Below are 14,954 nucleotides of genomic sequence, written 5' to 3'. Positions count from 1 at the left end.
ATTTATATAAAATAAACTATTTTTAGAAGCTTTATATTATAATTCAAAGTTGCATTAAAATTTTAAAAATGCAGTTTACGAACTGATTTATTTTTACTTAGTTTTTATTGTAGATGAGGTATTATTATGCCTCAAATAAGAAAAAATTGTTTGAAAAAACATTGACTACTAACCCTTGGTAATTTACTCCAAAAATGAAATTTCTAATTTTTCATTGATGTATTTCGAAAGAATTAAATACACACTTTTTGTTACATTTGATTTAAACGATAAAAGTTAAACGAGAATATATTCATTATAAAAAACAAACAACCACTTAACATGAAAATTAGAATATCATTTTATTTTTCATAATATTTTTTAATTTTAAACTTTTCTAAAATTTTTTTTATTGTTTCCTTTCTTTAATGAACTATTGTTTTTAATTTTTGTTATTACTTTACTAAACACTACTTATATACTCATATTTTTTTGATTCTTTTTTAAAACTAGCTCTTTCACATCACTATTTCTCTATTTAATTTATCTTCTATTTAAGCTTTTTAAAATCACGCCAAAAGTAATTTATCACAAAATTCCAGTTTTGAAGTAATAAACTCCAAAAAATGAGATTTCTAATTTTTTCATTGTTATATTTCTCAACAACTCTGTATAAATAGATTCACTCAATGAAACAACAATCTATGTACGTAACGGCGTTAATAATGATATAAAATAACATCAAAAAGACCATAATTAAATGTGACGTTGAACGTTGCTTTGTTTTTCATTTTAACCTCTTAAACGTGTTATATCAAGACAACTTAATAGAACTGTCTTATAAGGATCTAAAAGAGAAATTAATGTCAACATCTCAGCTATTTTTGTACAAAGTTTTTTGCTATCTAAATTATTAACGAGAAATTACAGACGTAATAGAGAGATTATATCTGGTGAATTGCTTAATTTACCGTCTTAGTCTATTTTCAAAAATACGACAATTATGTAAAGGCCTTGATTTGTCGACGTCATTCGGTTGCTGTTTTACATGAGAAATTGAGGAAAATAACCAAATTCACTAATAAATTAGTATAATTCTTATCTAATTATCAGAAAAAAAATATTATGTGATAGAAAAGAAATTAATTTTTAACATAAATTTTAATAATTTCCTCATCGGGCTTTTTTCGATGTAGATCCTCCCCATTTCCTTGATTTAAATGGCTAATATATTCATCCTAAAAATTATTCAAAATTTTATTTTTTCCCTTCGAGTTAAACTTATCTGTTTCCCTCTTTGTCTGGCTGATCATATATAAAATTATTCACTTTATAGAATACCTCATCGTTCATTCTAAACGAGCATAAAAAATTTTTAGTCTGCACTTGACAATAACGGAAAGAAGTAATTCGCGCGAGACCGACGTAGCATTATGATTCGACGTAACGAGTAAGTACTTTCCTTCCGGGATCGCTGCACGGGAGATGATGCTTATGGGTCGTGAATCACGTCGCAACGGTTTGCTCCCAAGCATGCATGAACATTAAGACATCACGCTTGAAGGTTATTCCTCATTTTTATCATTATCTCAGTCTAATAATTTCACTATTTACCTTCGTAAATGTTTTTCTATTTTATTATCTATTGTGTAATCATGATCTATCTGTATATTCGTATTTATACCATCGTTATTATGAGTCTTAGAAGCTAAACTGGTTCTCCAACAATATGTCAAATTAGCACGCCTATAGATATACGCCTAACGTCAGACATTATTCCTCTAAGCCTTGAAGAATTGCTTGATCCTGTGAATTAGAAAGACAAAAAGACTCCCATGACCCAGATTTAATTTTAATAGAATGACTTTGTACTGAGAGAATGTGGTGATAAATCCATAATAAATGGGTTAGGATTTTAACTTGAATAAACACTTTAATGAGTAAAAGCATCTTAGAAATACATCGCGTGACACTTTAAGTAGAAAACGAATCATAAATATACCTTTTATTGTATCATATATTAAAGTATATTTTATTTTAACATAATGATCCTTTAATGAATGACGATTTTTTAAAAAATTTCTTTCTTACAGCAATGTGGCGTCGCCAATCATCAGAAATTTCTCTACGCAAAATGATTCGCATTTGTCTCTTGCTGTGCATGGCCGTCTTATCAGTCGCACGATGTAACAAGGTAATATTATATTGTCTAGTTAAATATCATTTAAAGCTTCCGGAATTATTTGAAAGACAACAGGAGGAAGAGGAAAAAAAATGATTGACTGCGTAGAACAAAGAAATAATTAATTCAAAATTTTGAATGTTAAATACATGATGTAATGCATTACTTTATTTAGAATTATTTATTTGAAATCCATTATTTTCTATCCTGTTGTCTTTCAGAAAATTTGAATAATCATTGGTAACTTTGAAGAATGATGAATTATGAAAATTTTTGGAATAATTTTTTGTTAATTGCAACATTTTGGAATAATTTTAAAACTACTTCTGGTGTTTTTTTCCCTTAGAAATATTTTTAAGATGAAATACAGAGAGAAAAAAAATTAAATATGAATTGAAAAAGTATGTTAATTTTGCTTCAATTTAAACATAACTGTAATTGTTTTTAAAAAATTCTTGAATGCTATGTTTTTCTTACAAATTTTTCTTAAGACCTGTTGACAGAGAATAATTATCAAAGAATAGTAAATAACTTTTTTGACTAATAGCTTTATAAATGTCTTAACATCAAGTTCATTGTAATCATTAAAGAGTTGCTTTTAAACACTCATTTTTATAATTTACTTTTGAACTTCCGGGTGAAAAAAAAAATGTTAAAAATACAAAAAATTTTAAATTTAAATAATATTTATCCAAGTACCAAGTTTATTACAGTCATCTATAGTATCTTTTTAAGAGGTGCATTTTGAAAAATTTGTTTTACGATGCAGTTACTTCCGACAGATGTTCCGAGTCGTTGCACATTCAAACGTACACTTGCGGTTATAGTTTATTGCATAGTGGTAATATTTTTTGCCGTATTCACGGTTTAAGACAGCACGAATATCACAGAATAAAGCAGAAGGAAATAAGAATTGATGCATCTGAGTAGAACTAATTTTATAACTTTTCGTGTGGTTTGAACATAATCAGAAAATGTAACCGCATAAATAAAAACTACTTAACAAATAGATGTTAAGAAAATCGATGCTAATAATGTTTGATGAGACATAAAATAGCACATTCAAGTCAATTATTACACTCAATATAAAATTTTAATTGTCAGAATAAATGAAGTTTTATGCAATTCGTATATTTCTCGTATAACTTGCACAATAATTTTCTAGTAAATAAAAAATGAGCCACCTGACTGTGAAAATAAAAACAAGTGTATTACGCACTTCGTTTGAGTTTCGCAAATTCTCCAGAGTTATTTATATGTCTCATTAGGGTCTAATATTGCTCACTAAGAACGAAGCTGAGGAAACAACCAAGGACGCTCCGATTCTGGCAGTTACAACGCTTTTAGATTGGCTAATATTCCTTGTACATATTTGTAAATGCATTAAAAACTAAAGGGATTAGACACAGATTATGACTTATTGTTTCAAACTCACGATAAACAAGTTGTAAAATGCCAGTATTTTTTAAAAAAACTCCATCATCAAAGCCACGAGCTAACAAAAATCCCAAGATTTATCGGTTTGATCGATGGCTACAATTGTAAAAAAATATTCGATTCAAGTCGAGACATCCCCAGGGAGATTTCGTGATTTTCTCATCAAGATTAATCGGTTTTAATCTCTCGAGAAAGGCTGGTAAAAATGCAAAATGTTTTAACTCGTTTCCAAGTTTCATCGATCATCGAAGCAATCTAAATGCATTTTTATGGATTCCTCTTGGCTATTGAAATGTACAACTTATTTATCAACTATTGATTCGGGATAATTAATGAGCGTTAAATTTGTTGCAAACAATAGCTAGTGAATTCTGAGCGGATAGACGATGAATAATATGTTAATAGATGTGACGAATATAAAGCGAAAAAAGAGAAAATGTAAAAGAAGAAGAAATATTCTATGGACTGGATTTAACACTGACATACCTTGACTGGATATATTTACACCCGAATCCTTTCACTCTCGATTTGGATGGAGGTCGACTCATCCTTTTGCAGATATTCCAAGTCACATTTCTAAATACCTAGTGAAAGAAAAAAATTATATTATTGGACAGTTCAGTTTTTCTAGATTTCTTTAAATAAATAAACAATTAATTTGGTTTGTGATCCATAATTATATCATCTCAACAAGCGGAATAATCGTAAATTTGTGCTAAAAAAAAAAAGAGTTATTCAATGAAGAAAAAAATATAGGAATTAATTATTGGTATAATTTAGAGTTAATGATATCTCTTTGACGGATATCAATTAATAACAGTGGTAGTTTGCATCACCCGGAAAGTGAAAAATAAAACAAGAATGTATTGGAGATATAGAATAGATAAAATCTTGAGAAAACGATTGATTATATCAGATCATTGTATGGAGACAAGTGTTTAAACGAACATTGATCGTCTTGCTCATCCTTTCACTCTTGGTAACTTGTTTTCTTAAGATATTTTATCATTAAGCCCACACCTTTATCCACGACCTTTTACTGCTCGCATTTACGGAACGATCTTTTCATTGACGGTTAAACTTTTCCTTTTTTTCTTCATTGGACGCTAAAGGTAAAACATAGTGAAGATGAACACTCATTTTATCTTGTATCTATCAACTTTGTACAGTGAAAGTGACTATTTTTCTTTTTTTATTTCTTAATATTTGTGTTCAAGTAATAGTTTGTTATTTATTGTTCTTTTACAGATTCACCATCACATGACGGCAGAAGAACTGCTAGCAGTATTTCACACAACAGATCATGAGACTGGTAAATATTTTATTTCCATCACTATTAAATTATTTTTTTTTTCTTTATCCTTGAGTGGAACTATTTTCATTAATTAATCAATTTAATTAAATAAACAAATAAATATACCTGTCAATTTTGATTAAAAGATAAATAAAAAAAAAACTTTCAATTTTGATGAGTAGTTGTATTTATAAAATATATTTTTTTTTCAATAAAATTCATCTTTAAAACCCTCATTTTTTATTCTGCCAATTTTTCTATGTCTACAACACTTCAGTTTAAAACCGTGAACTGACTTACGTACAGCTGTATCTGTTATGTAAATGAATCAGTGACTCATCGGAGTCTTCAATAATTTTTCGACTTATTTATTCCGTTATTGATTAGAAAAAGTCTGAAAAATACGGTAAATATCAAAGGAAAAACGATGTGTGATTTTTTATTCAAACCAATAAAAGGAATAGGTTGATAATTTAAGGGGAATTGAAAAGGTTGATTTCATTCAGTGATGAATTAATTTGATGATCCATTCGTTGTGAATTTTTTATTAGAAATATCACTCGCTAAATGTATGTATAAAATACTATGAATTAATCCCGATGAATCATCATCATCATCAAATATGAATTATTTATTAGAGGAACCGAACAGTCATGTGTTTAATTCAGGTGTTAGGTAAAATAAACGGTCAATGGGTCATTCACATCTAAATGGCTGAAGATTTTTTTCTCACGCAATGTTCTTCTAACACTCAAGGAAATAAATATACACACATGAGCGTAAATAAATAAATAAGACATAAATTGATATGAATGACTGAAATAATTAAAAAATAAACTTGCATAAATTTAAGTAAAGTAATAGGTGATGATTAAGACTTGTATTTCCATTTTTGTAATATTTAAGTGCCAGCGTATGAGGTGGTGCCCATCGTACACTCAGCACACAAGAGGAGTCCGGAAATTGAGCCCGAAGTCCACTTGAAAGCGTTTGGGAAGAATTTTAATTTGTCCCTGAAGCCAACAGAAGGACTTTTATCTTCTGGCAAACATATCTCTATGTGGACAGTCTCTAGAAATAACTCAAGTCCCAATGGACTCTATTACGAAGAAGTGCCAGAGGTGAATTCATCATTAGCAATCACTTTTCTTTACAAACCATAATCTTAACATTAGTTATGTAAAAAAATAACTGCCTATCATTTACTCCAAAATTGATGGGAAAATCGTAACTACTTGGAAAATTTTTCTCATAGAAAAACATTTAATTTGACATAAATTATATATTTATTTATGACTATATTAAAAAATTTTTATATCAATATAATCTCATAAATTCCATACATAATATCATTCAGTTTTTACTGTCATTATATATTTTTTACCAAAAAAAGAAAAAAATTATTACGACTTAAAATTTTTTTTTCCATTCAGTTATGATAATAAACCAGTAGAATAATAAAACCTATAATTTTTTTTTAAAAATCTATTTAAATATTCCTCGATCACGGAATTTAAATGTTATTCGATAATTAAATAATTTTTTCCGACATCCAGGGAAGTGCAGATATCGGTGACATATACCAGGACCCCTCAAACATGGCGTCCATATTGTTACATCGAGATGCGAGTGGGAAAGTGCTTGTGGTAAGACTCAATTCTTGATTATGAATTTTTTTCAATCTCATCTGAGAGCATGTTTCTTATTTTCCTCCCTCATTCTCTCCATGTTGCTCTCACTCTTTTTGTTCCTGTATCCCTTTCGTCACATCACGATGCAGTTATTATGCCCTACATTTCGTAAACGCAGTCCGGGCTCTCTCAGGCTCTCAAGACCGGGCGTTGTATTTATAATTATGGCAGCACAACCGCGATTCATCGTGTGGTTGCCGACGGAAAACAATTAGAGGGTGGCAAACAATCGTAGCTGCGTGGCGGATGGTGTTGCGAGACGAGAATTCCCTCAGCAATATTTCTCTTTCTGTTTTTGTCACGCATCGTTCACTGTCCTAGTTTCAATTTATATACATATACATACTTTCTGCAATTTCCGTCTACGTGACACTATCATTTTTCTTCAATATCACTTATTACTCTGTTTAATGGGATTGAAAAATAAGTTAGGATGCAACAGCATAATTAATGTGAATTTCAAGTAATTATCGAGAAGCTCAATGATGTTAACCTCGGAGTAACCTCGAGATGAGCACAAGGTAGAAGACAATTAGAGGGTAGTAGAGAATTGTCCTCGTGTGGCTTTGTTCGTTAGCATTGCCGCGAATATTCCATTACGAGAAATACCACAGAATTGTCTTCTTGAGCATCCTAGTCTCTCGATCACGCACCGCTCATCATCGTGGTTACAACGTTCATTAGTGTCCTCACCTTGTTCGCAATAGACATTTCATTATTATAAAGCATCAACGATTGACGATTACGATAATTTTCATAATTCATAACTTTAGATTCTAACTTGACATTTATTCTATTCTACTATTTATTTATTGTTTAACTATCAGTCGCATCAATCTATGATATTTTATCTATGGGAAACATTTTGTACGCAAAAGGTTTCCAAATGTCGCTATAGTTTAATTGTACCTATCGTAATTCTTCTTATTTATTGGAGATCATCCTCCGTATATCAATGACTCAATAAACATGTTAATTACGTGAGTGACCGATTATATAATTCCCCAATGTGAAAATAATAATACTCCAAACGAACCCACGTGTCCTGACCTTTCGCTTTCACTCTCTCTTTTCTGACTCTTCGGGTACCCATCTCCATTGCGTCTGATGAATGATCGATTAAGAGCGCACGTTTATTTATGATATAATCTCAATTTATTTAATACTTACTTGCTCATTTGCATATCACAGATACATTAAAAGTTGAAATAAACTACTTGTATTTTTTTTTACAATTTTTTAAAGCCATTTTTGTCGATAATTTTTGGTTAATTTCTTTTCTAAATAAGGAGATGCGTGGATGACATAATTTTAGAGACTGTTTCATGGTCAAAGAAATTTATATTAGAATGTATAATTCCCAAGAGATTATTATTCATACTCATTGTTTTATGATAATATTCATTATAAATATTTAGATTTTATTTTAATAAATATTTTATTTGAAAATATTATTTTGTAAGCATTAAAAGAAAATATTTAATATGTTAAAAGCACTCATTTTATTCAAATTTATCATTTCTATTATCGACAGTCGGAAGTTGATAATTTAAAAAATAATTTCGCTATTCCTTTCATTCTAAACTCCCATTATGAGATTCTCAAGAATAGAAATAAATAAAAGAAGATAAATGATTTAGGAAGGAAATATTGAGTCTGACTACGTAATCCGTCCACTGCCAGAACGTATTTTAACTGATGTGATTGACAAAACTGAAGCCTTTCATGAGTCTCATCTACTGCCAAATGTAACGAGAACTAAGAGGAGTCTGAGTCAAACACATCATCACGTTGTTTATAAACGTATAACTAAACCTTCAGATGATAAATACAGTGATTTTGGTAAGTTTTTCAGAATCTAGCATAAATTATAAAAGTTAAAAAGAAAGAAAATGTGTGAGTATTTTTTATTTCTATCATCATTATGATTTTTTCTAGCTTTTATGGAACCGGACCACCTAGCTAAAAGGTTTAGGTCGAAAAGATCAATTAACTCAAGAGCAAAACGCGAAGCGCCTTATGTAATCTATCCGGAAATATTATGTATTGTAGATTACGACGGCTATAGGTGAGATAATTGTTTTTTAATTCAATTCTAGTATCATTGTGGTATCATTATTCAAATAAAGTCGAAGTGAGTGACACTAATTTCCATTAATTAAATCAATACGCATCTCAAGGAAATAATGGAACGTATGTTTATAAAAAGTTGCGTTATCTAATGAATAAATGTATGTCTTCATCATGCGATTTATCATCTTTTTTATTTTTCTATATTTTATACACAGATTGCACAGTGGTGACAATGTGCAAATAAAACGATACTTTGTATCATTTTGGAATGGAGTTGATTTGAGGTATAAACTATTGAAAGGACCTAAAGTTCGCATCAGCATAGCAGGAATAATTATTTCACGAGTAAGAAATTTATTTATTTATTCATTTTTATTTTATGCTTGAGTTAACTAATCAATTCAAAAGATTGAATCGTACTAATGGAGGTGAATTTATTGGTTTTGAATGTTTATTTATTTTTTTATCTCTCTTTTAAAGGCAAGGGATGCGACACCTTACTTGGAAAGCAATCGCGTAGGACGTGATGCCATAGATTCAGCAGCTGCATTAACCGATATGGGCAAATATCTTTTCCGGGAGCGAAGACTTCCGGTTTATGATATTGCAGTTGCTGTGACAAAGTAAGGGTAACCATATATTTACGTAAATAACTATAAGTTTTTTTTTCCATGTATTTAACAATAATCAGGATATAATCTTTTATATAAGAATTGTAATTATTCTACTTTCTTTTTTTAATTTTTTTACACTTGTTTGTGTTTTTTTTGCTATTATTATTTATTTTTTAAATCCATTAGTGTTTCAATTCGTCATTTTATTCCCACATAAATTTCTTTCACGTTTGCCATTTAAATAATTGCCGCTAATTTCACCGCCACTCTTTAGTTGTATTTAAGTACTTTCAAGTGTGAATGATTTGGAAGAGAAAAAAAAAAACTAAAGAAAAAAAAATATTGTGAGACTAGCGTATTATATTTTCTTATGATTATCATGAATTCGTAAATGGATGTTAAAGGAAATTTTTTAAATGGCTAGTAATTAAAAAGATAATCAACCCTCGTCTTCTTGGACCACAAAATTCTGATGGTCAAGGCTCTTGCCTTATCACTAAAAATTATTTATAGAAACAAAAAATTATTTTATAGCATTTTTATTGAATGATAAACATTTATATCCTTTCAATTACTATTAATTTTTTCTGGAAAACAGGTATGATATGTGTCGTCGTAGGAAAGGCGGTCGATGCACAAAAGGAACTGCTGGTATGATCAATTGCACAAAGAATAATTAATGATTGATTTTAATTACGTTTATTATCATTATTAATATATTTTTTAATGAATTGAACATTTAGTTATTTTATTATCATCATCATTTCATTTTTCATTTGTAAATATTACTCATCTCCATTATTTATTAGATGTTGTATACCAGCATAACTTATCATTTAATAATAGCTTGCTAATGTTTGGCTTTTGGATTAATACAGCAATTAAAAATACAATCTAGTGGCCCTCGAGAGAGTCAACATCGATGCATCGAATTCTTAGAATGCAAATATTCAAGGATGATTCTTCGTAAATTGCATTATTGTATTTATGGTTTTTTTTATTGTTTGCTCTTATCCAGTAATTTTTTATGGCTATATTATTTCCATGAAAAATCTAAAGATTTTTTATTGTTGAAATATGTCTCGTGACATGGTTAGTGATCATGAGGGTAATTGACGAAAAATAATAAAGAAGATTTTTCTATTGTTGCGTTGCAGATTAGATATGTGCAGGAGACAATATACTCATGACGTGTGCAATAGAGGAACTGCAGGTATGTTTCACGAAACAAAGTGAAAACAATTCTAATGAAATGTTCTCTTTTTTATCTGAAACGTCTCTTGTTTGATTTTTATCCATCCTTATCATTGTGCACTTGCACCAATTTTGTTATCTATCACTGTGAAATGATTTCTAGAATTAGTATACTACTTCAAACAATATCGTAATTATGTTCACGCACTATTACATCACTTTATCGTTTATTTTCAGTTTTATAATGAATTCAAAATTTATGCTGAAAATTACTCGAAAGCATTTCCCAATTTATCTCAGTCTTCACTGCTAGCTCTTTTTTTTACAAACACTGGCTTGAACTATCTACATTCTTTGGCAACTATTTTCAACGACGAAAATAAGTATCACTATTGTGTTGTACTTCCTTCTGCACGTTTTTGTATCTTTTTTTATATTCTGTTTATTTTGTCTGAGTATTATTTCTGTCAATACTGAGTATTAAGATTATTTTTTATCTTGTTGAAAATGAATCACCATTCTGGTAAGTTTTTCTGCTCTCAAAGTTGATTCTCAACCAACTTTAAGGGTAAAAATTCACATGCATGACGCTATTGCGATGGCCACTAGTGTGACATTGAAGCATTACTAAAAAATTTTCTATTTTATTTTATAAACTAACATATACTATTTATTTTTTATTAATTCATCAAATTCAATAAGTTGTATTAAAAGTAAATTAACTTCTTCAGTTTGAATATTGTTTTTTAATAATGTTAACAAAATAATATATAATAAAAAGACGTTAATCATAATTCAAACTGAATGGGTTTAGAGTAAAGTAGTATGATTAACTGTGAACATTAAAAACATTTTAAAAAATGTTGGCTTAATAAGAGTTGTAATATGAATAGTAACTATCAGTTAGTTCTAACAATTTACTACAATAAAAAACATCATTTTCAATGGACTTTCTCTATGTAGGATTTGCGTATGTGGGTGGTGCTTGTGTCGTTAACAAGAGACTTGAGAAGGTCAATTCAGTTGCAATAATTGAGGACACCGGAGGATTTAGTGGAATTATCGTCGCAGCTCACGAAGTTGGTCATTTGTAAGTCATTAACTTTCTATTCTCTTTCACGTTATTATTATTATAATCGAGTAATAAATAATAATGATTATCGAATAAATAATAATTGAATAAATTATAAAACTTATACATGATTTATCTATTCAGACTGGGGGCTGTACACGATGGTTCACCTCCGCCAAGCTATCTCGGAGGGCCAGGTGCTGAGAAGTGTCGTTGGGAAGATGGTTACATCATGAGTGATCTCAGACATACAGAGAAGGGATTTAAATGGTCACATTGTAGTATTTCTTCTTTTCATCACTTTCTCAAGTATGTTATCTTTCTTTTTCGGGTTTTTTTGTTTTGAATAATATTTTCATGATCCTCGAATTTTTACGGAAAAACCCAAGGAAGTTTGATTAGTCATCGTTTACCTAAATATAATATTATTTTTTTCGAAAGATAGATGAAGGACAAAATAATTTTGAAATTAATTAAAATAGATAAAATAATTTTCTAAAATAAATAAATTAATGATTATATTTTTTTTTTGTAGTGGAGACACAGCCACTTGTCTGCACAATGAACCACATGAAGATGAAGCATTACCAAGAGTTTTGCCAGGAAAATTATTATCACTAGACGCTCAATGTCGCAAGGATCGTGGCACAAGTGCATGTTTTGTAAGTTCATCTTCTTTAGTTAATAATTTTAAATGAATCGTTGGAAAGCTTTGCCTATAATCGTAACGTAAATGTTTTTTGCTATTTATAGAAAGACGATAGAGTGTGTGCACAATTATTCTGTTTCGATGCGGGCTCTGGCTATTGCGTAGCATATAGACCGGCTGCAGAAGGTTCACCCTGCGGAGATGGACAGGTAAAAAATAGAAATAAACTTCTTTATTAAAGCGCTCATTATTGTAATAAAAAAAATTAAATATATGTGATTATTCTGACGTTTATTGCTTATTATCAATAATAGTCATTACTATTATTTACGACAAAAAAATGTTGAATAATTTTTATTGTTCGCTGTGTAATGATTATTAATATTCATATTCTACGATTTTATTTCCAGTATTGTTTGAATGGAAAATGCGTGGCTGAACATGAAAATATTATTCCGGATTATACTCAAAATATTCCGACTTATGTACGTCGTGACAGCATTTACAATCCTGGACTTCGGCCGAATTTGGCACCATATAATAATACAGAGTACAGGTAAACTGTCTAAGAAATTTTAAAAAAATAAACAAAAATAACATAACAAAGAGTAATTTAATTGTTGACAGATTTTTTGACATAAAACATTAACTATCTAACATTTGTGACTTAACAAAAATTATTAACAAATAAACCAATTAGAGCTTTAGAATGATTTTAAAAGATGAGCTTAACTGACTAATATTTTGTTAGTATAGAATGCATGAAGATGTGATAAAAGTTCATTCATATTGTTCATCTAACTGAAAAATAGTGAGGTAAAATTTAGAAAGCAAAATTAAAAAATATTGTGATGATATTACTACACAGGTATCCTTGGGAATCAACGACACAATACACACCACAGAAAAATAACGAGTATTCAACAGCATACTACGCTGTTGGCAATAAATACCCAACAGTACCGGTTAATGAATTGTCATACAATCATAATCAAATGCCATATCAAACAACACCTATGTATTACAACAATGACTTGAGTTACAGTTATAGTACTACACAGTCAAAACCTGTTTACCAGCAACCTTATTATAAAAATTACAACCAATATTATAATTATGACAAGACTTCTAAACGATATAATAATCACTTTAATAATATTATTGATGTTAATAACAATTATAATAATCAAAACTTTAATCAAAATTATAATCAGAATTATAATAAGTACAATAATAATCAATATTATAATCAAAATCGATATTATAATGAGATTACTTCAACGACTCCAGAAACAACGACAACGACACTTGCCAGGAAAAAACTTATTCATTTTTATAATTACTATTTCAACGAACAGACAACGACCATTAACCCCATTACTCCTTATTATTACGAAAATATGTTGAGTAATGAAGTAAATCCGTACAATTATAAGAGTTCCATAACTGCGTCCACTGCCACAGAAGACCAAAATCGTCGACAGTATACAGGTCGTGGTAAGAAAAAATTGGAGAATCAATCAAAAATTTTCAACTTTCCTGTCATCTTTTATGTGACTGACATTTCTCTTTTCTGGTTAAATAAAATATTTCCAAAATTTCTTAATTCTTCGGTTCTCGAAAATTCTTCACTGACTGCACTTTCCCTGTTCTGACGAATTTTATATCATCCAATCATTAAAAATTCTCAGACTTTAGAAAAAAATTTATGATTAATTAAGAAACATATAAAAAATAACATCTGTATCTAATTATACAATCTTTATCGCTCGAGGTTTTTAAAAAGAAATGTTATGGAAATTTACCTGTTCCAAACTCACTTAAAAATATAATATTTATGCTTTTAACTGAAACCGAAAAGGTCTAAAAAAACGACTGAAGGTCATGCAAACAGGTATTATGATATAATTTATAAATGTCTTAGGCACTCGATCAATTGACACCTGCAGCTTGACAATTAATCATGCATTTACCAACCAGACAGAAAATTCTTGTCACTTTTGACTATACTAAACTTCAATTTATTTATTAAAAAAACAAGTACTTCATCAATTATCTCATGTCATTTCAAAGAATGCATTTCTGTTAATAGGAACAGAGGACGGTGAGTGCATTGATACAGCGACAAACTGCGCGGAGCTGATTGACAGGCTGAGAACGTGGCTGTGCCATCTACAATCTGTGAAAATTCGCTGCTGCGCCTCACTCAAAGCGCTTTGCAGTTAGAGTTAAAGAAAAAAGAAAATAATATAATTAATTTCTAATCTTTAAAAGGACACTTGCGCTGAATTTTCGCGGTTTAAACTTTTGCCACGGACTGCAGTGTTCATTCAACACAAAAATTAAATAAAAAAACCAGCTCAAATGTTAAACAAAGCATTTGAATAAATTTTTATGAAGTTATTAAATAAGATAAAAAAAATGTAATTTACTTCCGTTATCGTAAGAATTATATATTAAATAAATATATATAGTCGCGATATTGATAACAAGAGTTTTTATAAGTAGCATTTATATTATATATGTAGAAAAATCACAAAAAGTCTCAGAATGTTTTTAAGAGAATTTTTGATGATTAAACAAAAATTTTTGTTATGTAAGAATAAATCATAGTGATCATTATCGATTCTTTTTTCATTTATTATTACCTGTTTTATCCTTATTTACATCATGTTAGTATATGTATTATTTACCCATCGAATAAATATGTTTATTCTTTATAATAAAAAAAATAATTTATTTGTGAATTAGTAAAATAAATAAATCATT

General features: G+C 29.2%; 1 protein-coding gene across 3 annotated transcripts in view; it reads left to right on the top strand.

Moving 5' to 3' along the window:
• sona (sol narae) overlaps window positions 1-14,796 on the top strand; it is a 33,051-nt gene extending 18,255 nt beyond the window's left edge. The window contains exons 3-18 of one of the 3 annotated variants that reach the window (XM_035088046.1): window positions 2,073-2,173; window positions 4,847-4,910; window positions 5,799-6,013; window positions 6,449-6,538; window positions 8,224-8,425; window positions 8,522-8,651; window positions 8,872-9,001; window positions 9,137-9,279; window positions 10,428-10,483; window positions 11,428-11,554; window positions 11,681-11,845; window positions 12,072-12,198; window positions 12,290-12,394; window positions 12,596-12,741; window positions 13,054-13,682; window positions 14,278-14,796. In XM_035088046.1, the coding sequence (XP_034943937.1) occupies window positions 2,075-2,173; window positions 4,847-4,910; window positions 5,799-6,013; window positions 6,449-6,538; window positions 8,224-8,425; window positions 8,522-8,651; window positions 8,872-9,001; window positions 9,137-9,279; window positions 10,428-10,483; window positions 11,428-11,554; window positions 11,681-11,845; window positions 12,072-12,198; window positions 12,290-12,394; window positions 12,596-12,741; window positions 13,054-13,682; window positions 14,278-14,411 (2,562 nt within the window). In that variant the 5' untranslated portion in view covers window positions 2,073-2,074 and the 3' untranslated portion in view covers window positions 14,412-14,796. Of the gene's footprint in view, window positions 1-2,072; window positions 2,174-4,846; window positions 4,911-5,798; window positions 6,014-6,448; window positions 6,539-8,223; window positions 8,426-8,521; window positions 8,652-8,871; window positions 9,002-9,136; window positions 9,280-9,868; window positions 9,922-10,427; window positions 10,484-11,427; window positions 11,555-11,680; window positions 11,846-12,071; window positions 12,199-12,289; window positions 12,395-12,595; window positions 12,742-13,053; window positions 13,683-14,277 lie in introns of all 3 variants that reach the window. The other 2 variants (XM_035088044.1, XM_035088045.1) reach the window with 2 other exon arrangements.
• Window positions 14,797-14,954: the final 158 nt, after the last annotated feature.

The sequence above is a fragment of the Chelonus insularis genome, unplaced genomic scaffold (genome assembly GCF_013357705.1).
Source record: "Chelonus insularis isolate UGA/USDA-ARS -01 unplaced genomic scaffold, ASM1335770v1 contig_42_pilon, whole genome shotgun sequence".
Classification (NCBI taxonomy): domain Eukaryota; kingdom Metazoa; phylum Arthropoda; class Insecta; order Hymenoptera; family Braconidae; genus Chelonus; species Chelonus insularis.
Note: the sequence above shows the minus strand (reverse complement) of the source record. Positions and strands in the feature narration are given on the sequence as shown.